The sequence below is a fragment of the Poromitra crassiceps genome (genome assembly GCF_964638095.1).
Source record: "Poromitra crassiceps genome assembly, chromosome: 23".
Taxonomy (NCBI): Eukaryota; Metazoa; Chordata; class Actinopteri; order Beryciformes; family Melamphaidae; genus Poromitra; species Poromitra crassiceps.
Window position 1 is genome coordinate 1499980 of NC_139639.1, and position 25360 is coordinate 1525339.

Genomic DNA, 25360 nt, shown 5'->3' on the forward strand with positions numbered 1-25360 from the left:
CCTCGTGTGTGAAGATGATATTACTAAACACTGGTTCGCGTTTGATTAAGCCAGCGTTGCCCAGAGAGATTATTAGAAGCATCGCGCCAAAAACCCATTCAAAACTCCCATAGGCGAAAACTGTGAAGAACCAGGGCTGTTAGCATCGATGATTTCCGGACTCGTTACTGCGGCTCTCTATTGCAGTTATTGCACAGTGCACACTGGAATTATATTCAGTCAACTTGCACATTACATGTGGCTTAGCTAAGGCACAGTTAACCTATCGGCTGACTCAGTCTCAGGGAGTGTCTCCGAGGTGCTCGTCTTAGTGAGGCGTTAAAGAGATGTGAGCAGAATCACCTGGCCCATATGATCTAACCCTACTCCTGAAGTCTTTCCATGACTTGTTGCTTATAACCCTAAAACTATGAATATCAATACTTAACCTGTGCTCCTGACATCAGCCATGCAGGATGCACGATTCCTTAAAGGAGAATTTCGTTTTTTTTTTAACCTGGACCCATCTCCTGGCAATAATTATGATTTGGCCACTCACCCAGCGATGTCTGCGGCGTTTCTGGCCGTCCTAGCGTTGTTTTGAGATCAATAGCGTCCAAGTCAGTTGTAAAATGGAGCTGATTTGGGGCCAAGTGTGAGCCTGTCTTTCCTGCATCTAAATAGCTATTTTTATTCCCGTTTTCGCCACATATCGTCATAATGTGATCCCTCACCCTCAACATCCACCAGAGTGATATTTCGCCCCAGGCCATTTCCTGGACTCTCACAGGGATCAAATTACCTCAAACGTGATCTCGGTCACCAAGTCTCGTCAAGTCCCGCGATACTTTCCTGCCGGCTGGCCAACTACAGGTACACGCTTTGCGGTGGTGGTTTTAGCGTAACCTATGTGGGGTTTGGCGTAACCTATGTGGGATTCGAAATAACGAAGGTTATGCCAAACCCCACATAGGTTACGCTAAAACCACCACCGCAAAGCGTCCTACCTGTAGTTGGCCAGTCGGCAGGAAAGTATCGCGGGACTTGACGAGACTTGGTGACCGAGATCACGTTTGAGGCAATTTGATACCTGGGAGACTCCAGGAAACAGCCTTTGGCGAAATATCACTCTGGTGGTTCTTGAGGGATCAGATTATGACGATATGTGGCGAAAACGGGAATAAAAATAGCTATTTAGATGCAGGAAAGACAGGCTCACACTTGGCCCTAAATCAGCTCCATTTTACAACTGACTTGGACGCTATTGATCTCAAAACAACGCTAGGACGGCCAGAAACGCCGCGGACATCGCTGGGTGAGTGGCCAAATCATAATTATTGCCAGGAGATGGGTCCAGGTTCAAAAAAACTGAAATTCTCCTTTAATAAGCCTGCAGAGAAAGTTGTTTACAGCGTAAAAATGGCCTCTCATAATTTTGAGAAGTGAATGGAAATGTGAAGATATGGGTTGAAGGCTGATCCACTGGAGAGTCCTCACTTCAAAATGACTCAGAACAAAGCAGGGTTTTGTGTCCATGGTGTCACACCACAAGCTGCCAATGCAGTGGGTTTGAACTGTGCCCCCCCCAGCCATCTTTCTCACATCTGCTGTTCCTCTTCACTGAACACTCTTAAAGTGTAACTTACCCCCCAAACACTTTTTTTCAGCTTATAACCAATATATATGACTTTGGAGGACTTTGGGTGTGGTGTGTGAAGAATTCTGGTCATTATTTCCACATTCCACAAAAAAAATCCTGACCTGAGCACAGCCAAAGAGTATAGTGAGACAAGAGGAGACGATCATTTCTTGTTTTTTACCATAGTTTTTTTCAAATAAGCAGCATGCCATTTTGTCACATGTCTGGGGGGGGTAAATCCCCCTTTAAGTAGAGGAAGACTAATCTCTTTAAAAAGAACAGAACCTGGTTCATCAAACCTGCAGGTCAGAATCCAGCAGGAACAATTGCTGGAAAAACAACCACAAGAAGAAGTGATTTATGCTTTCTTTCAGACATGTGCAACCTCGAGTGGGTTCCAAGGGCTCCCCCCAAAAGGAATAGTTTATTTTCACTTGAATTCAATCCTTGTGTCAATTTAGGTCCTTGGCGTGAAAAGTTGGTGAACCACGGAGCTAGATTGTTGGTTAGGCTGTAGAATAGTTAGATTATTTTGCCTTGCTAAATTCTGCTCTTGTCTACTGTGTTTCTCTAGCTTTCTTTCTTTCTCTCTTCGCCCTCTCCTGCCATGTTTGTTTTATATAAATTGCTTCAGTTTCTGTTTATTTCATTTCGTGTTTGTTTAGTTAGATTTAGCTACACTATTTTCTGTGGAAACCCCAAACTTTGAGACTTCGCTATATAAAGTACAAATAATTTGACAAAAAAAAAGCTTACTGTAATGTTACATTACATTACATTACATTACATTTCGTCATTTGGCAGACGCTTTTATCCAAAGCGACTTACAATAATGTCAAGTCGTTTTAGGGAATTTCACAATTTTACTTAGTGTTTCTACCACTACTTGATAATAAACATAAAACATTTGCGTCCTGGTCGCTGCACTAGCGCCTCCTCTGGTCGGTCGGGGGCGCCTGTTCGGGGCGGAAGGGAACTGGAGGGAATAGCGTGATCCTCCGACATGCTACGTCCTGCCGATGAGGCTCCCCGCTGTCGGGTGAAAAGAAGCGGCTGGCAACTGCGCATGTGTCGGAGGAAGCATGGTGCTAGTCTACGGCTCTCCCCAGATCGGCTGAGAGGGTGGAGCAACGACCGGGGCAGCAGGGGTAAATTGGCCAAGTACAATTGGGGAGAAAATGGGGGGGGGGGGGGGGGAAGAAACATTTGCAAGCCAATCAGAGCTCCTACATGGACAGCACATAACAGGCCTTGGGAGGAAGAGTGATTGACAGGCCAGCGGATGTGGGGGGGAAAACACGTGGGTCAGGCACAAGGTTAAGTGAGAGCAGAATCAATATGTGACAAACACATCTCTGTGCTGTATAATAAGAGGATGGTACAGTTGGTATCGTATCAGGTGTGCTCCCGAGATGCTGGAAGAACCTGACTGTGTGTCGAGTAGTTCCAAATGAACAACTACTGTACTACTGCGATAAAGAAGGGATGAGAGAGGTGGGGAAACAGGAAGGGGATGGAGAGAGCGGAAAGAAGGCTAATGCTTCTCTCCTGCTGAGAGCAAAACATCAGATTGACGTATAGCCGTGCTGTGAACCCCCATGTCCTTAGGGAGGGAAATATCAATACACAGTCGTGACAGCTCATTGATACATTTTGGCCCATTCCGATGAGGGGCATCATTTACAGGTTATTGCTTTATACAGGGATCGATTACATTGACGGATTTTATTGCATTTTTAATCCATTTAGTCGAGGGGGACATTGTGATTACATTTTGGACATGTTATATCACAGTCTCTGAGTGGCTCTGTTGATATTGGTTTGTCATTCTTTAGGGCTGACAAAGAGAGTAGAGAGACATCCAATTTGGGACGACGTCTCTCCCCTCTGAAAAGCAGGACCGCCTCTTTGATGTTCTGCAGCCGTGCGACACAATCAGCCACTGCAGAGACTTGACAGCTACACACAAAGGCAGAGGAGGGCAGAGCGAGGGGAAGAGAGAGCTAGAGACAGAGAGAGAGAGGGAGAGCTAGAGAGAAAGCTAGAGAGAGAGAGAGAGAGAGAGAGAGAGAGAGTTATGTTTGAATCTATAGATCTATAGAGAGAGACAGAGTGATATGTTCTCCTCAGGGCAGATAGACCCCCTGCCTGGTTTGATCAAAACTCTCTTCAATCCTTGCTCTCTCACCCTTTGATGATCCATCGCAAACTCATCTCTTTTCTCCCGTTCTCTCGTCTCAGTCTCTCCCTCTCCAACATGCAGATGCAGACAAAGCATAATATCCTCCGTTCCTGATGTCTACCCCTGTTTCTCTCATCCCATCTTTCATCCCACTTCCACTCGTCCCATCTCTCTCTCTCTCTTCTTTGTCAATCTCTCTCCTTTGCTTCCTCTTTCGCCTCGCCGTCTTTGAAGTGCGTCACAGCCTCGACCGCTGACTGCTAACTGATTTCAACGCATGCTCAGCTCTGCCACACGTTGCAAACGGTAGACGGGCCACTCGGAGAGCGAGCGCAGACCTCCGCCAAGACCAATTGCTTGTTTGTGAGGCTTGTTTGTGAGTCGGATCCGCTCCAAAATGGACCGGGTTCTTCCTTGGCCCGTGCTGCACCCTTCCACCAAGTTTCATGAGAATCAGGCCAGCAGTGGTTCCGTAGTCCTGCTGAAAGACACATAGACAAACTGCAGCAAAAACCCTCACCTCCTTGGCAGGAGGAGGTACAGTAATAAAGTATTGGACTCTACACTTTAAATGCCACCTGCATTTGGCACCTCAGTGCAGGTTCACTCTTATTGCAGCAGCTAGACTGAGGCGAGCTGACTGTGCTTATGTGAGAAGGATGATGAGCAGCAGCCTCACAGCCACAACTCTAGTTATGATCTGCAACTCATTGATGTTTTCCTATTTCCATTCCACTTTGTATTCATATTTCCATTCCACTTTTTTGTCTCTCCCAGTTTGGCTCTTTTTGAGAATGCAACATGTCATACTGCTGTTTTTAAATAGTCCAGGACACACACACACACACACACACACACACACACACACACACACACACACACACACACACACACACACACACACACACGTACAGTCAGTGCACCAACGGCTGTAACTGTTAGGGTATCATTGTTGTTGATGATGATGATGATGATGGTAGGGGTGGGGGTAAATCTTCTATTATAAAAGGGAGCAAGTGGGTAATGTTCTCCGTTTGTTTCCATTTTTGTCCCACTGATGATGTCATAGGAGGCATTGTGACACCACTGATGATGTCATCGGTGATGTTATAAGACTGATGATGTCAGCAGTGATGCCATGAGAGCAAAATCATCTTATGACATCACTGATGATGTCATAGGCACTGATGTAAACTTAAGGGGCGCACACACACCGAGCCTAGGAATCAAGCGCGCGTAGTGCGCGAGATGCCCAGTACAGCATAGTATCGCAATATATTGTGTGGCAATATTATATCGATACATGAAGCCAAGTATTGTGATATTTAATTATATAAATTGTCAGGTGCATCATGCAACATTTATGTGTTCTGTTTTTCTGACAGTCTTGCTTGACGATCGCATTTTGCTGCAATAAAAAGGATTGAAGTGAGATGAACAGAGTGGAAAATGAATTTATCTTAAGATAAAACAAATATTTCTAAAATCGCAATAATATTGTCTCGTGGGGCCTCTGGTGATTCCCACCACTAGATGCTGGTGACTGTGAGTACGCTGAAATGACAGGATATTACAGTTACAGTAACGCTAACCCCTACACACACACACACACACACACACACACACACACACACACTAAACCAACCCAATGAGAGTAATAATAACCGTTGTTCCTTCACAGCAGATGCTCTTGATGGTCCTCTCTAACTGACTGTCTCGTTCATTCTCTTTCTCTCTTGGCGACCTCGAGTATCTCGCCCTTTCTGTCCACTTCCTGTCTACTGTATGTTCCTTAATGCAGTGCATGATAGGAGCACACTGAGTTCTGCAGGGGGAACAATGTAGCACAGTGCATCACTCTGCTACCAAGATGGATGGGGGGAATCCGTGCCCGCTAACTGTGGCCTTGTGATCAAGAATAAGCAAATGAACCTGCCTGCTCGCCGCGCGGCACCCCAGAGTCCACTGGCTACCATTCCTCATGCTAATTTGATTGATAACGCTCGATCAGCACATACCGCGCGACCCTCCTTGGCTCCCGGGGAGGCGTTGGGGGCAGAGGATAGAGGATGCCATCACGGCATGCAGCAATAACAATTCATCTCGGAGACGGCCTGTCTCAGCATATTATGTCCGAGTTAGGCCCACTGTGGGTAGTTTACATCAAAGTGAAATGTGGCGCCGCAGCAGGGGGCAGGGAGAGGCGAGAGGGGAAGAGTGAAGCAAAGAAAAGTAGATAAAGAGGAGGAGGAGATGGAGGAGATGAGTGTGAGGCGAGGAGAGGAGAGGAGAGGAGAGGAGGAGGGGGAGGAGAGGAGAGGAGGAGGGGGAGGAGAGGGGAGGAGAGGAGGAGGGTGGAAGGAGAGGAGAGGAGAGGAGAGGAGAGGAGAAGAGAGTGGAGGAGAGGAGAGGAGAGGAGGAGGAGATGGGTGGAAGGAGAGGAGAGGAGAGGAGAGGAGAGGAGAGGAGAGGAGAGGAGAGGAGAGGAGAGGAGGAGGAGATAGGTGGAAGGAGAGGAGAGGAGAGGAGAGGAGGAGGAGATGGGTGGAAGGAGAGGAGAGGAGAGGAGAGGAGGAGATGGGTGGAAGGAGAGGAGAGGAGAGGAGAGGAGGAGGAGATGGGTGGAAGGAGAGGAGAGGAGAGGAGAGGAGAGGAGAGGAGAGGAGAGGAGAGGAGAGGAGAGGAGAGGAGAGGAGAGGAGGAGGAGATGGGTGGAAGGAGAGGAGAGGAGAGGAGAGGAGGGGAGAGGAGAGGAAAGGAGGAGAGGGGAGGAGCAGTGATGGAAGGCTGGGGAGGGGAGGAGCAGTGATGGAAGGCTGGGGAGGAGAGGAGAGGGGGAATAAAGGATGAGGCGAGAAGAGGAGTGCGGAGGGGAGAGAATAGGCAAAGTGCTTAACAATCCTGCTCTGTGTTCCCACACTGCAATTAATGTGGAGCCAGAAGGACAGACAGCCCACTCCTTTCTGCAGTAAAACAAAACCACGATTGATGAGTGTGTCTGTAATGCATAAGTCACTGCCTGCATAGGCCGGCCAGCAGCAAGGCAGGGGGAGAGAGAGAGAGAGAGAGAGAGAGAGGGGGGGGGGGGGAGAGAGAGAGAGAGGGGGGGGGAGAGAGAAGGGGGGGGGGGGTTGGATGGAGAAAGGGGGAATGAGGCACTGGGTGGAGAGAGAGAGAGAGAGAGAGAGAGAGGCAGAGCCACAGAGAGTGATAGAGAAAGATTGGAAAGAATAGTTGGGACAAAGATTGTAATAGATTGCAAACGAGACGAATGCAAAGAGGCAACAGAAAGGGGAAAGGAAGGTGGGTAAGTGTGATTGCTTGTGAAAGAGGGCGCATTGAGGCGGGAGACAATTACAGAGGAAGACAGATTAGGAGCGAGCTGCTCTTTCCACGGCCATTGTTTGCCCGAGTCTCCTTGGTAGCGATTGCATGGTTTCCTCCAGTAGAGACAGCAGGGCAGGAGCAACATCCAGGAGAGAAATATCGCCGGGCAAACAGCGTTGCACAACTTTGCTTTGGCCCGACCGGCAATATTTTACCGGCCTCGACCTTCTCCAGTCAACAAGCCAAGTGTTAAGGAGAAGAAACAATCAAAAATCACTTCACACGTCTCTGCCTGTTCAGCTGTGGTGCAGTTAAATCTCCACAGCCTCACAGCGGCGGTTGCCGAGTAGCGCTGTTTTTATTGTAAAATATGGACTGCGTAATTGGAGAAGATAAAACATCTCGCAATTGTACCTTCTAGTTGACTTTTGTGATGCCTTCAGAAGGCTGAATCTAATATCTGTGCACCTTTAAGAGAGACGACCTTTGGTCCCTTTTCTATACTGTTTCATAAAGCATTTTATTTGTGTTTCATGTGATGTTATTTTTGGATAGTATTTTTTTTTATTAGATTAGTCATGGTCTGTAGGTACAGTAGCACCAGCAAAATGCTGGTAAAACATGCAAGTGGCTGGTAGATTTGCTTCACTCCCCAGCCCAACAAAACAATGGCACTCTATTGAGTTGCAGGTGAAGTTTGAACATTCACGAGCCATTTGGCCGGTGGATCAAAAGTTAATTTTGGACCCTGTCTACAGTATATAAGCCACACATGTCATGTGACATAAGACATGTCATGTGACATGTGTTAAGGACCTGTGAGGAAAAGCAGAAAAACAGCCTTTTCATTATGGATTCAGGCTGTTTCACACTCGTCAAGGTCAGCAGTCTACAGCCATTCTTTACAGAGCAGCTCACGTGCAACACTGAAAAACGGAAAAATACAAAATATGGCCGTGGCAATGGAACAAAAACACACACAAACACGGAAAACAGAGGGAGGAGAAATAGCTGAGTATCAATTTTTCATGGCTGTCAGCGATGGGATTAATAGGAGCCATTTTGCTGTAATGAGCTGTTAAGCGTTAGCTGCCAAAAAGCCTCTTCCTTTGCCTTTGAGGCTCAGAGATACTTTGTCTAATTATACCTCTCTCTCTCTCCCTCTCTCCTGTCACTGTCAACCTGGCTCTACCTGTGTGACGGCTTTGTGCTTTTGGCTCGGGTTCGACAATATATAATCACTTACAGGCGCTGAAACAATCATCGGGGGGTTTATAACAATATCATAGTGGAGTATTGCGCAATTTCAATCAGGTAGACTACTTATTATTCATTTATTCATTCATGCTTTTCTGTTTACCTTAGAGTTGTTTACTCTTTTTCCAGAGAACCAATCAGACTTAGCTGCCACTTCATTTTCTTTTGCAAAGAGCCAATCATCTAAGACGTGACAGAGTTTTATGTTAACGTATACGTGTCACCTACTATGCTATTGTTGTCCCTCTCTCAGGTCTATGCCGTATGCTGCTGTCATTCCAGTCACTGTGCTAACCTTTGACCCTCCACCACCCCATCACCACCAATGTCCAGGCTCCAGAGGAACTCCCCAGGGGGACATCTTAACCCCTACATCTATCCTGGATGTACTCCAAACTACGGTTCTCAACGGACCTGGAAATTCAAACCCGACTCGACCCAACCCAAGAGTAAGTTGAAGCCGGAGCCCGACCCAACCAGTTAGCATAAATTGTCCGAGCCTGAGCGACTGTTGGGTGGTGATGGAAACTAGATTACAGATAAATCGACATAGATTTAAAATAAAACTGGAGCATCAAAAATGCCTCGTACTGTTCCTAACCCATGCACCCATGAAATTGGAATTTTGGAGCAAAAGTGAATCTAGGTTTGAAGTAAAAAATAAAATCTATAATATTTAAAAGAAGGTCTAAACTCAAAAGTAAGCTTGGCAAATGTATTGATAGTATCACTAAGTACCGATACTAAAAATTTGAAATGGATACAATACTTATGTGCAACACTATCAATACCAGCAGTGCTTTCTCTGAATGAAAAATCAAACATACTACTGATTTTCCCCTATCATTCTTGACGGGTATCTGTTGCTTCAAACAAACTACAATTTTTCCGATAGGCTGATGACTTTGAGCAGGGATAATCTGCTGTGTAAATTAGAAGTTTTTAATAAGTTTTATCAGGCCTAGATTATGGAGACACGTGCATCTGTCCGTCTATCTGTCTTCGTTTATTTTCATGCCTTATCGATATTTTCCCGGGTATATCCTATCAAAGATAGAAATTCTAGTATCGTGACAACCCTACTTAAAAGTTGGATGCAGAATCCTGTTTAAATATTAATCCTTCGGCGCTACACGGCCTGAATGTGTTGCTGCAACACATTGTGAATAAGAACACTGCTCCACCACACACACACACACACACACACACACACACACACACACACACACACACACACACACACACACACACACACACACACACACACACACACACACACACACACACACACACACACACACACACACAGCACCCCAGCCAGAAGAATAGTGGTTGGTGGGAAGTGTGCACAGAGACTGCAGATTTCCAGCAGTGAAACAATGTATCCAATAGCAGACAATCTGAGACAAAGAGGAAAAGCTTTAAAAATATTTTTTTTCTTCCAATCCCCACACTGCCCTTGGAACGACTATTTGAAGAAAGGAAAGATTAAAATGACAGATGCCTGCAGGCATTTATTGTTTAACTGTGCTGAGCAATTCTACATATGAGAAGAAAGGCCTCTTTTAAAAACAAACACAAAGAAAATGAATTGTTTGCCACTGCTAAGGGTGATGAATGGAACCCGGGTCTCCATGACAAACACTGAGTACAGAGGAGTGTTGGATCATCTGTTTGCTCCTGTGGTGTGTGCAGGAGTTGCTACAGCACCTGCACAGGGTGCACAAGCATCCTCGTCTGCGCCTGTGAGTGTGTGTGTGTGTGTGTGTGTGTGAGTGTGTGTGTGTGTGTGTGTGTGTGTGTGTGTGAGAGAGAGAGAGTGTGCGTGTGTGTGTGTGTGTGTGTGTGTGTGTGTGAGTGTGTGAGTGTGAGTGTGAGTGTGAGTGTGTGTGTGTGTGTGTGTGTGTGTGACTGTGTGAGTGTGTGTGTGTGTGTGTGTGTGTGTGTGTGTGTGTGTGTGTGTGTGTGTGTGTGCGCGTGTGTGTGTGTGTGTGTGTGTGTGCGTGTGTGTGTGTGTGTGTGTGTGTGTGTAGGGGGGAAGTGAGAATGAATTTGAGTGTGTGTTTACTGTACTGTAAGTGTGAGGGTCTGGTGGTTTGTGTGTGTTAATGTGAGTGTGTGTGTGTGTGTGTGTGTGTGTGTGTGTGTGTGTGTGTGTGTGTGTGTGTGTGTGTGTGTGTGTGTGTACGCACATGAGTGTGTCTCTGTGTGTAGGTCTCTGTGTTTGCAGGTGTGGGTTTATAGTGCATGCATGTGTGAATGCCACCTGCCCCATGGGTGTGTGTGTGTGTGTGTGTGTGTGTGTGTGTGTGTGTGTGTGTGTGTGTGTGTGTGTGTGTGTGTGTGTGTGTGTGTGTGTGTGTGTGTGTGTGTGTGTGTGTGTGTGTGTGTGTGTGGCGTGTGTGTGCGCGTCCGCATTCGTGTTTCCTACCAGCATAGGGGACTGGGGCATCCTTGTCTAGAGCTACCAGAGGAGGGTCCAGAAGCACCGTGTCCATGTTCTCTGTGATCACGCCATGGTACGATGTCTCTATCCACGGCTTGTGCTTGTTCACTATGGAGGAGGAGGAGGAGGAGGAGGAGGAGGAGGAGGAGGAGGAGGAGGAGGAGGAGGAGGAGGACGAGGAGGACGAGGAGGAGGAGGAGGAGGAGGAGGAAGGGTTGGATCGAAGGGAGAAAGCACAGAACAAGAGAAAGAGAGAAGTTTCGTTATATAACTGTACTTTTCCCATGTACTGCACCTTGTTGAGGTTATTGTACATTTGCTTTTCTATTGTACATGATTGTACCTGCCTGCACTCACTTTGCCAGCTCTAGTTCTATTGTACCTTAGTGTACCTAAATGTGCTGAGTCACTCCAACAGACGAGCAGAGCGAATGGGAAAAGAGAAGCAGAAGGGAGAGAGTTATTTCATGTTTTCATGCCAGTGCTGTGATTTAGATTTCTCAGGCAGAGACAGCAGCCAGATTGAAGACTGAAGGATAGGAGATGCAGTGAGAGTTATAGCCGCAGGGTTGTATAACCTCACACATTTATGACGTCTCGCTTTGAGAAAGGGCTCTGTACGTCTGTATGGTACGGCTCTGACAAAGCACTACAGAATGCCATAAATAACATAACACAGTCCCTCAGAAGAGAAGAGAAGAGACGAGAAGAGAAGAGAAGAGACGAGAAGAGAAGAGATTCAAGTTTGATTCAAGTTTAGTATGGAACTATAGGGTTTAATTAGTTCAGGAAATCTTCAAAAAACCTTGTACTGTAGTATCTACTGTATCAACCCCAAGGGGCAAACTCCGCAGCTGAAAAGTGAGGCCAATGTGGAAGTGCCTTAAACCTAGCTGCATTCCTTCTCATGGCCAGCAGGAGGCGGCTCCACTGGCTGCAAAAAAGAAGACTGATTGTATAGAAGTCAATGGAAAAATGGCACTACTTCTCACTTGGTTGATGACCTCAGTAAACACTTTCCTAATGAGTTGATGGTCTCAATCGCTAGTTTCAAGTCTTCTTCAATATACAGCATGATGTTCATTTTGTGAATTATGGTTTAATTTAAAGTAAAATAGACGATAAAGCAGGCTATGCTTTGCGGCATGATTGACAGGTCGCCCGGCCAGTGATCGCGCAGCTCGCCGATCACGGACCAATAGCAGGGCGGCACTGCGGCAATGTTGGAAACCCCCTTGGCCTCGCACTAGCTGCTTCTGGCTCCAAATAACCAAGATGGCGACGGTCAAAAAGTCAAACTCGAGGCTTCAAAACGGGAGCCCACAAACCAATCACGGTGGCGTTTATCGATCAATGTAGCAGCATTGTAAAACCATCAGTGGCACATTCAAGACATTCATTACTTGGCAGGTCTGTACTGTATATTGAGTCTGCGATCAACACTCACTCTGCCCCTCTCTCTCTCTCTCTCGCTCCCAATGCTAGACGACAGAAGTGAGAATTCAACCACATGGCCCAAACTTGATTGAGATCAGTTGGAGATTAACACTGATCACTATCACACATAATTACTGACAGTGTAAATTAAACTTCCTCCCACTTGCTCACAGCAGGAAGTCACACACACACACACACACACACATAGATGGAGACGGTTGTACGAGCAACCGTATGTGTGCATGGTGTCTACACACACACACACACACACACACACACACACACACACACACACACACACATCTCTGGCATGACACTGTCGCTCCCTGTGGGGAGTTGGGATGTTAACCTGACCTTTCCTTCCACTGAGGAGGAACACTTTGTCTCATTCCGATGAGCAGATGACACGTCCAGCTGGCAGGCAGCGATTTAAAATGCCCCGGCCCTGTTGCTAAAACCTTCTCACAGCTTTTCCTTTTCTGTGGACAAATATCACTCGTTTTGTCCTATTTTCTTCCCTCTTCGGCACCATATTGAGCAGACAGAACGGGGTCAAAGTGATGTGGGAGATGGGTGGTGGTGAGTGAGGCTGTAGGGATTACAAAGTATAAAGTAAAACCTCGGAATGGACAAATTTAAGTTGGTAAACTGGGGGGGGGGGGTCTTCAACTTTTCAGGAAGTGAAAAACTGATTGCTTAAGTGTATTTTTGAACAAACTTTACAACACATGTTCAGTGGTTTCGGTTGGTTCATTCATCATTGTGGCCGTGTATTGTATTTCATGAACAAACACTTGCCTTTGTCTAGCATTGTTTGTCTCGCTCATGAGTGTCATCTCACGCTCCTCCTGCAGGAGACAGAGAGCACTGCAGCAGCAGCACACAGCGTGACACTGCTCTTTAGGGTATCTTCACACCTGGCTCTTCTTCTTCAGATGTAACACTGGGAAATCAATGGATTAAAGCACTGACTCTTATGGCCTAAGAAGCTCAGGGAAATTGTGCTCAGAGTGTATTGATTATAGGCCCAGCTCTAAGCTTGAACTTACAGCTTTCCTGGGATTTACCGCTTTGATTTATTCAACACAAAGTACCATTTTAATTTAAAAAGTTACCAGTGAAAATTAGCTGAAATTGCCTGTTAAGACCGCGTTAGGAGGCCCTGAGGTAAAGTATGAAAATGAGTGATATTCAACTTTTCTTCTTGGATCTGCCAGTGTGAGTACATATTGATCCATCATTGTGACATGTTTTTGTTGTTTGTTTTACTCCTCAGTAAAGCCTAATGTACACCAGATGCCTCAGTAAAGCCTAATGTACACCAGATGCGGTACGGCTCCGTGCGGATCTACTAAAACTGCCTGAACAGACTCGCCCATGTTAATAAATGGGCGATACATGCGATACGGGAAAAATGTGCACCTGTTCTCTTTTTGTCGGATCCCACATGCGTCTGACAGATTACATGGGAGCCATAACGCAGCTGGTGGACATAGGCCTTAAGTCTAATAGTAATTATAAAACGGCTCTCTCAAATCAAGCAATCTGATTGGTTCACAGCCATTGTATAATTCCAATAACCCACTCCAATAACCCATGGCCATGGGTTATTTCCAGAAAGCTCTCAGCTTCTCAGCAAGCGCCAGGATTGGCCAATGTCAACTTCAGTCTCCAGAACGATCCAATCAAATCACCCGCACGTTCTTGCGGTCCCGCCTTACAGTAGTGTTTCAACTGACTCTATCAGAATACCATGCCAGTCGGACTTATAGTATTATTATTATTATATTATTATACTTGGAAACCGTTTTATAAAAGCAATATAGCACTTGAGCTGCGTGGTGTTGTGGAATATATCCTCGTGGGATAACAGCTTATCAGCGGGATATATTCGCCACAACACACTTGCTCTCATGCTATATTGCTTAAGTAACCCACAGCTACTATTCACCTTATGTAGCCACGCCCATTTGACCCGGTTGTGTGGTCGTGTGATGACTAATGAATAAAAATAAAACGGTCGGCTGCTCCAATATCATCTAACTCTGAATTAACTAATAATTTAGCCAATTGTATGTAACATACCAAATAAAAGCAAACGGCAATGTTTAACACATTCACTGCCAGACGTTTTTTTTTTACTGTAGTTAGCTTCTGCCAGAGGGTTTTTTTGAGAATTCTGGCTCATCTTTCAAGACCCGAGGATTCTTTTCTGCTAAGATTTTGTGAACACACAATATCTCAAAAGAACTAATAGAATGTGTGCTTTCTCTGTCTAAAAGAGTTAGTTTGTAGAGTTAGTAGTTATGTAAGCATTAGCAGTTGAATACAGCATGGTTTCAGCGTCAGAAAAATTATTCAGAGATAAACGGCTTTTTGTGAAATTCGATAGAACAGTCACTTTAACCATTCATTTTTGGCATCAGTAAGACGTCAGACATCTAAACAATAGTTTTGAACAGTAATTTCCTCCATAACAGCAGGAAACCCCCCTCTGCTTCCAACTCCTCCCTCCGTGGGCGTTCTTCTTGGCTGCAGCGGCCGTGTCACAAGCTTGTCACCAGTCTCACTGCTTTGCTGCTGCTGCTGCCTGTCTGCGCGGCCGCTGTTTGAGGAAGTCTGGATGGACTCGCTCGCTTCTTGGAGTTTTGGTTGAGAGCTTTGATGAAGCTTTTGCGAATCTGGACATATTTATGCTGCGTGTTTCAAAGTGTGTTCCACCCGTGATCGATTATGCAAATTTGCAATCCCGCATCGCCAGCAATCAGCGCGAAAACGAAAGCGTTTTCGCCAATCCATTTTCATGAGAATGGCTTCGTCACACTGCTTTTTGCTTGCCTTCCTCTAGTCAGGAAAGCACTGTCGCCACTTAGTGGGTCGGTGGAATGGGTTGTACACGTTGTACACGTCCAATACTTATATAAGAGATGTAAAAGGGTTAGATGCACATCCCACGGTCAAAAAAAAAAAAAACTTTTTTTTGACGGAGTAATACGTCACTGGCAGTCAACCGTTGGATTTTTTTTGACGGAGTAATACGTCGTTGGCAGTGAACGTGTTAAGAATGCAACGCCATGTAACTTGCTCGTTAAGTCTCACATTCCAGGGAATTACGTTAACATCTGCGGGTCTTATTGACGTTAGTGGCTCGAGCGCTCGGAGGAGAGAAAACTATCTGAAGCTTTCTTTGTTGGAGTCCAGGTATATTTGACAAGAAAGTGCTCGTCATTGTCGGCGATAACGCTATCTGACCTGGCTAACTGTGGATACTCGCTTGCTTGCTGTGTACCGAGCTCAAAGTAGTAGTCTACATTCTTTGTTTTACCCCCTGCGCTGTCCGCTACAAAAACAACTTTCTTCTTCATGACGTTCTTTCATATTTTGTCCACCCCCGCGTCTGAACATAAGGTGAATAGTTTACTCATTTCCTAGGCATTCTCTGGTAGCTTCAATTTCTAGCCCAGGGTCTTACATTTATGGCAAACAGACTGGGTGGTTCAGCAGTAGTGCTGCGATTCTACGAATGGGGTCTAAAATAGTGCAGGAGCTGTTCAGTAAAAGCCGTACGCCCCCTCCACACACACACACACACACACACAGCTCCAAAATGGCTTTTATGGAATGTAGCACTGTAAAGCCATCAGTGGCACAGTGAAGATATTCTTCCTTGGCAGATGTCTGTACTGAGCCTCGGCAGAAAAACATCCCAAACTTACATTCAGGGAAATAAAACAATAAACCTCAGGCTGCAGCAGCTGCCAAGGCGAGTTCTACCAGTTCATCCTGTAGTACACCATCTTTCCCTATAGATCATCTCTGATACTGAACACGGCCATAGAGACACTGCGGAGCGCATCATCATTCAGAAACCACGCCCAAAACGGGGGAAAACAACCCCCCTCCTCCCAATCCTGGCAATCTCCTATGCACACAAAGATCACATATACGGAAGACGAACACTCCAACTTACTTCCTTGACAGCTAGATCTACATGTTTATTCTCGTCAATTCACAATGGCTTCCTTGTTTTGCCTCGGGAGTACAAAAAAACCTTAATTGGCGATTTTTTACATTTGTTGTCTGCGCAGCCCACCACACAACAGCTTTTAGCTACAGTATGTATCATTCAAGGAGAAAATGACGGGGTGGATGGAAGTGAATGGAGAGCTTTCCCCCGTGATGGGCGTGGCCTATTTCATGCAGTGTCTCTATTGATGTGGCGTGCGGCTGCTGCGTTCAAAAGGTTTTGACGTGTGGCTCGTCGCTGACTGCAATGTGCCTCTGCCATTTCCCAAGGAACATGTGAGGTCACTACAGCATATATATATATATATATATATATATATATATATATATATAGAGTATACAGCATCACAGGGCACATTATGGAGGGCTAATTCACTCAGCAGTCTAAAGTGCATCTACTGTAATACAGCACTGGCTACCATCTGATAGGACCGTCATATGGATACAGGAATCCACTGCAGAAAGAGGAGAGTGCTTTCCTGTAAATAACATTTAGCGGAGGGAGGGATCGTCAACTTCTCCAGCCTGGATCCAGAGAGGCTTATGGAAACATGACTCTGGCCCAGCGGCTTCACAGTCTATTTGGGGTCCCGACTCACACTTTAAGAGACACTTATTGTACAATCGATGTTTCGATCAAGACAGATACATTTTTGATTTAGGGGCTTATAGGATTACGATAGAGACACTGCGGAGCACGTCATCATTCAGAAACCACGCCCAAAACGGGGGGAAAACACAAAGTCCCGTCCAATCCTGGCATTCTCCTATGTCGCGTGCATGGTCGGGTGTTGCGCAAAAAGATCGTAAATACGGAAGATGATGAACACTCCAACTTACTTCATTGACAGCAACATCGACATTTTTCTTCTCGCCAATTCTCAATGGCTTCCTTGTTTTCCTCGGGAGTACAAAAACACTTTAACTGGTGATTTTTTTTACATTTGTTGTCTGCGCAGCCCACCACACAACAGCTTTTAGCTATGTTTAATTCAAGGAATATGACGCTGGTGTGTGGAAGTGAATGGGGCTTTTCCCCGGTGATGGGCGTGGCCTATTTTATGCAGTGTCTCTATGGTGTCAGTGGGGTCGAGTCATCCTGCTGTAGATCATAGTAAGGCTAAAATATCTCCTTTTAATAAGGCAAGGATGGCCTCAAAAGATGTTTGGTTGCCTGCACAGAAAAACCAATACAATCTGATGGAGAACATCTCTGCTTTCCATGCAAGCTCCATGCATGAAGCTCTTGACGATCTATCTAGGATTTCGAGAGGTTCTCCTATGTAGTCTAAAATCATTAAATATCCCTCACGAAGAAGGGAAAACGATAGAATTCACACTATGCACACGACAACAATATGAGGAGGAGGATGAAAGAAGAGGGGACATAATCTATTTTTTAGTAAAAAAATAACAGAAAAATCACTTATTTATATTGCCTGCAAAATCATAATTCCAATACTTTAAATAATGACTAAACCTCGCCGCTGTTGAGAGGTCAGCAAAGTAGTGAGCGCATGCAAATCTATCTACCACCACCTCCCAGCACCCTGGTGGAATGAGCGGTAATTACATAAACCTGGGTGCCCCACACACACACACACACACACACACACACACACACACACACACACACAGACGCTCTGTATTAACGGGTGACTGGTTGACACAGTTTGTGTGACTGTGTGGACCTGTTCGCTGCCATTACTTAACACTTGGGACTCAAACAAATCATAAAGACACATACATCAGCAGAATGTGGGAACAGAGGGAGAGAGAGAGAGAGAGAGAGAGAGAGAGAGAGAAACAAGGGGAAACAATATGTCTCTCTACCCCAGGCTCTGGGGTAGAGAGACATGGAGGATAAGGAGAAGCCCTATAAGGAAAGGGAAATTGAGGAGGGGGGGAAAGGAAGAGATAATGGGGGAAGAGAGACAGAGTGAAAATGGGGCAGAGGAGTGGAGAAGAGAGGGATGGGGTAGGGGAATCGGGACAGAGAAAAATCTGGAACCGACCAAGAAAAAAGGGGCAGAGACTGATAGAAAAACGCAGAGAGAGAGAGAGAGAGAGAGAGAGAGAGAGAGAGAGAGAGAGAGAGAGAGAGAGAGAGAGAGAGAGAGAGAGAGAGGGTGGGTGGGTAGAGTTATGATGGATAATCACATTTCCTCGCTGACTGACTGTCAAACTATTTCAAATTTGTGACAGAATGAAACTGCTGAACAGCAAAAGCAAAACAAGATAGCTGCCTATAATGTCCCACAACAATCACCATGTTACAGTATATTACAACAACAACAACCACTTGTGCTAATGAGGGCATTAACTAAGCTAATTCATGCATTAATTATCAAATATTTATATGTCAACATACTTGTCATCACACAACATGGCAGCTTTTAATGCTTTTAAGATAGGGAGTTCATATTAAACTGATGGAAAATGTATATAAAAAATGAAATGCAGAGACTTTGAGATGAGCATTAGCACTTTGAGATTTATAAATATGAAAAGTGCATGACAAATACAATTTATTATTATTATTATTATTATTATTATTATGAGCAAAAATCAAATCACGTTGGAATTGTCCTTTATTAAATAGTTATAATAATAAAATCTGTTTTTCCCTCAGTACATACAGCAACTTTATGCAGCAAGGTGCCCCCAAATCAAATCTTATCATCTACTCTATAACGGGATAAGCACAAAGTTTCTATCAGGAAATTGTTCTTGAACTATTGTGTTCACAAGAATGAGTTTATGCATGTTACACACACACACACACACACACACACACACACACACACACACACACACACACACACACACACACACACACACAGACACACACACACACACACACACACACACACACACACACACACACACACACACACACACACACACACACACACACAGACGTCACCATGACAACATAATGTCCCACATACCATGTACTGTACCGTGGTGGCAGGACTTAATAAAGTAATGGTTTTGTGGAGGAAACAAAATATTACCATTTAGATCAATCCAATAGACTATCTTTTTCTGGAAGACATAAACAGCTTACCAGCTGGAAGATTTGTGCTGCAACAGCACAATATGATTTCAGTTTGATATTAACAATCAGGTGTGCTGTCGTAAAAGATGACTTTTAAATAGAGTGTTTGCTGCTCAGATAATGACCTTGTCTCCTGTGCCTCCCTATACTCTGTAACTGTCTTCCCATGCTACCAACTGCCTCAATAAAGCAAGAATAGACTACTACCGTACCGTGTTACTGTCGGCATAAATGACAAATCATTGCTTTCAATTTGACACTGCGTAATGGTGTAATGGTGTGTCCCCATATCCCACATGGATATTCCATCCAGGAATACAAACCATCAGAGAAATTAAGATGCATTTAATTATTTCACAGACGTTTTATAGTGGTCTCAATTTGAAAAAACAGGCCATTTAGAGTCTCTCCTGACACACGATGTGTATCACAATATCCAACCAACATGTTGGTTTCTCTAATTAGACAGTTATAACAAATCATCTCCTCTTATGTTGAATTTGTGCAGTGATTATGTCCATGTGGGAAAATAGGCTATGGTGCCATTTAGTTAAACTGCAAACGCGGTCAGAGAATTTAAATTGTAGATTCAGACAGAGCCATCCAGCTCAGCCAGGAGCTGCTGATAATTGCATCAGTGAAGCCCATTACATGAGACTTTTAACACTAATTGATGAAATCTTAATATCTCAGCTACGTAGAAGTTCATTATGTGCAAGAGTTATAGCACAGCTTGAGCTGGCATGATTGGCAGGGCAATCGAATCCAAGTTCTATTAGTGTAGTATGCCTGAAAATATCTCTGACATAACTCTTTATAGAGTTATTATATTACATAACTCTTTAGAGTCATCATTTACTGACCGTCAGTGAGTAAAGTGTGACCATATACTTCTGTGTAGGTAAAATGAAGTGTTCAGCATATGGGCCGTTATCAGCATGGGTATAATTCTTTCATTTGCTGTTCATGTGTCTGGAGGAAAAAAACACTCAAATACACTTGACATAATTAGCTGTCAATTAACTAATTGAGTGCCAATGACGTCTAAAGACGTCAATTCAAATAGTAACGTAGAGTGCCAATGACGTCTAAAGACGTCAATTGCGTTTTTTGACGGTGGGACGTGGATCAAAGCCTGATGCATCTCCTGTAAAAATATGGTGCATGTTGAAGGTGTATGAGCTATTTTACGGACCCATTAGGTGGCGACAGTGCTCTCCAGATTAGAGAAAGGTGAGGAAAAACAGCAGAAGAAGCCCCGTGATGAAACGGAAACCGATGCATGCTGGAGCCAGAGCCGTATAGATTGCTCTGGCTGGAGCTAACGTTAGCTGCGAACAGCAGCCAATCCGCTCCTACAACTGAGCCCCTCTGTCTCTGCTGCATAGTTTCTCCACACGATTAGCCGCCAGAAAAGCAGCACCCAACACCGAAAAGCCAAACCATTCTCAGCAGTCCGGTTTGGCTTTTCGGTGTCGCGCTGGGAGCCGGCGCACAAAAACGGCAGAGCGCTCCGAAAATAGACGCTGGGTGCGTGTTAGGCTGTGTGTTAGTGTGGGGATGAGTTTCTCCCAGCTCCGCCGGCATGCAGGCTGTGTGTTAGTGTGGGGGTGAGTTTCTCCCGGCTCCAGCATGCAAGCTGTGTGTTAGTGTGGGGATGAGTTTATCCCAGCTCCATGCAGAGATTCGTCGCCGGACGCAGGTAGCAGAGATTCGAGCAGAGCCACCAGAGACACTCCCACGGAGGAGGAGTTTGCAGTTGAGGGGGGTGGGGCACGCAGGGCACCACACAACTACACCACGTCACTACATCAGAAAATATTAGCTTCAGAGTCAGTGATGTGCTTGAAATGCTTCATTTCACAAAAGGCTCATTATCTCAGCTTCTAGTTTGAAACGTCTGTTTTTGGTGAAATCAACCTATGTTCTACTGCTGAGAACTAAAGAACGGAAAATGATATCAATAAACTTTTTTTTGCTGATGATACAAGAGAGTCTCATCGTTCTTTGGGCGTGTTCGGTGTTTACATAGTAATATCACACAATATTCTGTGGGTCTTGAGAAATCACTGAAAACGCTCTGAAAGGGCTGGCACTGGGAGCATCCGTTTTCCAGAAATGGCTGGCACTCAATGAGTTAAGGAAGCAATTAAACTACCATAATACTGTTAGGCACAGAGGAGCAGATCTGCAGCATATGGACAGCGATCAGCACTTTCAGTTCCCGTTAGTTTTATGAGAAAACTGAGAGACTAGAATAACTTGATGTTGTTTTGCCTATCAAGGAGGTCATGATTGCTTTATAATTGCGTCGAGGGAATTAGAAACTCTTTAATTCTACCCAAATGCGCTATATGCACGTTTTTCTAAACCCTTTCTTTGACGGGCTTATGTACGGGCCTCTCTGACGGCTCGAAGGGAGAAACACTGTCTTTTTATTTATTTATAAAGCCCTGATTGGGAAGCTTCCTTCATACCTGTCCTCGCTCATCACTGTGAGCCACACTCGTTATCGAACGCGTTCTCAATCACATATCAGACTGTGTGTACCACGTGTGAGGACTGAACTAAGCTTCAGACTGTGTGTACCACGTGTGAGGACTGAACTAAGCTTCAGACTGTGTGTACCACGTGTGAGGACTGAACTAGACTTCTTCCTCTTTGACTGATGTACTTTTACCTCCTATCCTGTTTGTTTGACCTGTTGTCTGTAAACATGCAACTACTGTAAGTGTTCTTATTGTAACAGGGCTCCGTTGAAAATGAGAGCATGCTCTCAAGGGCCTCCCCTGTATAAATAAAGGTTCAATAAAAAAATTAAAAATAAAATTAAGCAGTTCATGGAGCATTCATGAAGCAGTTTGGGGTCAACCACTGGCCCTGCAGAGATTGAGAAAGGCTGCATATTATCCACCAGTAAATTCGGTTAGAGAAATGGCAATGGAGTTGGAGGTGCAGCAGCTACAGTACAGCACAACAGAGAGTCCAGCAAGAGAAGAGGGAGACACACCATCCTCATATCAGGTCCATAAGCAGTGTGAGCAGCACCAGTCTGGTTCTTACAGTGCGAGCTGAAGTGCAAGATGGTACCAGGAACAGAGTAATGAGGCACATTGACTGCATGCTGCATAGAAGTCCTGCGTATTAAACAGAACTGGGTTGGAAGGATGGGCCAGCAGGTCATTTTCACAAACATTAATGCTTCCTATACTCAATCTCTCCCGGGACCTCTTTCCTCCTTGTACAGTAGATTTGTAGCAGCGGTGTTTTTTCTTACTGTTAACAACTCATTAAACGCTCCATAAACTCTCATCTCCATCAACCACAAGTCATAAAACCCCCCCAGCTGTGAGGACAGATTTACACAGATTTTTATTTAATCTGGCTCGGCCCGTAATCCCACGCCGTTGACAATTCAGAGGTTGCCTTTGCTTCCTGCAGCATGGCAGATACAGATACAGATATAGCATTATGCTCTTCAGCCACCAGCGCCCATATCTCCACTGTCTTGTTGTTGACTAGAAGATGATGAGGAGGGAGATGACAAAGCTGCTATGATTTGGCATCAAAAACTTTACACACACATAGCAGTGAGAGTAGGCAGATACTGTGTAAGCATCATCATCACAGTGTCATGTCAGAGGGAGACACAGAGACAGAGACAGAGATAGAGACATACAGAGAGAGAGAGAGAGGGGGTGTAGTGTAGTGAGGAAAACATAAATATACAGTCAGAGAGAGAGGAAAGGCGAAAAGTGAAAATAGTAAAGGAGAGGGGGAAGGAAGGTAGGTATGTAGGTACTAAGTAATAATCATTATTAATAATTGATTGGCTTTATAGTGCTTTTCTAGGCACTCAAAGAACTTCAGAGACACTGCATGAAATAGGCCACGCCCATCATGGGGGAAATCGCTCCGTTCCCTCCCATAGACCAGCGTCATTTTCCTTGAATTAAACATAGCTAAAAGCTGTTGTGTGGTGGGGCTGCGCACACAAGAAATGTAAAAAATCGGCAGTTAAAGTTTTTTTGTACTCCTGAGCAAAACAAGGAAGAGAGAATTGGCGAGAAGAAAAATGTGGATCTAGCTGTCAAGGAAGTAAGTTGGAGTGTTCATCTTCCGTATATACGATCTTTTGGTGCAACACGCAACCATGCACGCGACATAGGAGAACGCCAGGATTGGAGGGGGGGTTTCTGTTTTCCCCCGTTTTGGGCGTGGCTTCTGAATGATGACGCGCTCCGCAGCGTCTCTATGAGTGTGTGTGGGTGTGTGTGTGGGTGTGTGGGTGTGTGTGGGTGTGGGTGTGTGTGGGTGTGTGGGTGTGTGTGTGTGGGTGTGTGTGTGGGTGTGTGGGTGTGTGTGTGGGTGTGTGGGTGTGTGTGGGCCGTGGGGGGGACTCAACTCATCCACCGGCCAGTAGCATGTTTCTAAGCATGAGATGAGACTCAGCAGGTTTTCCATCCAAAACAGTGATAAAGATTGAAAGAAGATGAAAGAACATTGCTCTCTGTCTTTATAGATTTGGCCCTAGGGGGTGTAATAGTTCAGGTCAAAGTCGAGGCTCAAACAACAACAACAACAACAACAACAAACAATATTATAATTCATAACTGGCTAGATGTTATCATCACTTCACACACACACATCACATCAGAGTAGGTAACCTTCAGCTCGTTTCATACAAGCTCAGCGTGGCATTCATGTGAGAGAGTTGTGGGAGCTATGCTACAGTACGATATAATTTCCACTCTTTGCTTCTTCCAGCTTCATAGATGTCTGGTCATAAACGCTGGGCTAGCTGGCTGGGGGCGTGGTCAGGGTGCGGGGTAAATCCTCCCATTCTCCTCATTCAGCATAGTTAGCATTTAGCTGCTAGCCCAGCGCAGGCAGACACGATCGGGGATTTTACCCCCTGCAGTAAACGCACATCTGAACAGACGTCTATGTACCTGCTCTAGAATCCCCAATCCTGTAGTGTAGAGCCGCAGCACCGTCCTTTGGTGAGTCAGCCCATTGAGATATATGGGGGGTTTTACCCCACTCGCGTGCCAGCCGTGGTACGTTTTGTGGGCTTTCCCACACAGACCGACTGTATCTATACATGCAATGATAAACGAAAATAGAAATTCAGAAAAATTAATTAGTTTTAGTTTTAGTTTTTTTTTTTTACATTGTATTTCATTTTTAATTTTTCTCCCTGATGAAGTTTTTTGTCTTCTTAACACAGTGGCATTTCCTGGTGCCAGAGCTAAATCGATACCCAGGGGGGGGGGGCTCAAAATGTCAATTGTTTGCCATTAGAGCGCTTGGCATTCACAATAAGGGAATATTGAGCGGCGCTGAAAGGAATTCAGCCTGTCTGCCTCGCAGAACGGCACTCGATAATAAGCTCCGTTTGTTTTGCCTCCCCTTCCTTCTCCTTCTTCTGTGCGCGTTATGATTTACAGCGAGCGCGGGAGGAGAGAGCGAGCCTTGGACAACCGACAATGGCTCTGATTACTTTCCACTGGAAAGAGCTGCTGCTGAGTGATGGCTTAGCGTCGATTAGTCTCAGCGAGCGGGCCAATGAAGAGGCACAACGGAAGGATTTGAAAGAGTCAAGTGAAAGTGGAGTGGAGGGAATGGACCACAAAAGGCAGAACAGAGACGGTGCCGGGAAGGAGGAGGAGGAGGAGGAGGAGGAGGCCCATATCTCCATTAGCAGAAAGCAGCAGGCGCTGAGAAGGGTCATGGTGAGGAGAAATGGATGCTGCTGGTGTGACTGACTGCATTGAATTATATTAGAAGCAAGTTCCTCTCTGCAGACTCTCGGGCTTCATGGGATGATCAACTCATGTAAACACTCTACGCACTTATTTCAACTGGCTTCAAATGTAACTTACTCAGCTGAGCTGAGTGTCGAAAGATGTCAATGGAAATACCATGTCTGCTCGCCAAGGGCGTCAATTCAGTATGGCAACATATGGCAGCCACCATACCTTGGCTTCTGGCCCCAAAAAAAAG

The 25360-nt window shown here is 45.2% G+C and overlaps 1 protein-coding gene across 1 annotated transcript in view; it reads right to left on the bottom strand.

Moving 5' to 3' along the window:
- The window catches only part of LOC310797335 (calsyntenin-2-like), a gene marked incomplete at both ends in the record, with an annotated part of 214194 nt that overhangs the window by 101096 nt on the left and 87738 nt on the right, over window positions 1–25360 (bottom strand). Inside the window, one exon of the mRNA XM_083659704.1 lies at window positions 10816–10938. Coding sequence (XP_083515830.1) covers window positions 10816–10938 — 123 coding nt within the window. The remainder of the gene's footprint in view (window positions 1–10815; window positions 10939–25360) is intronic.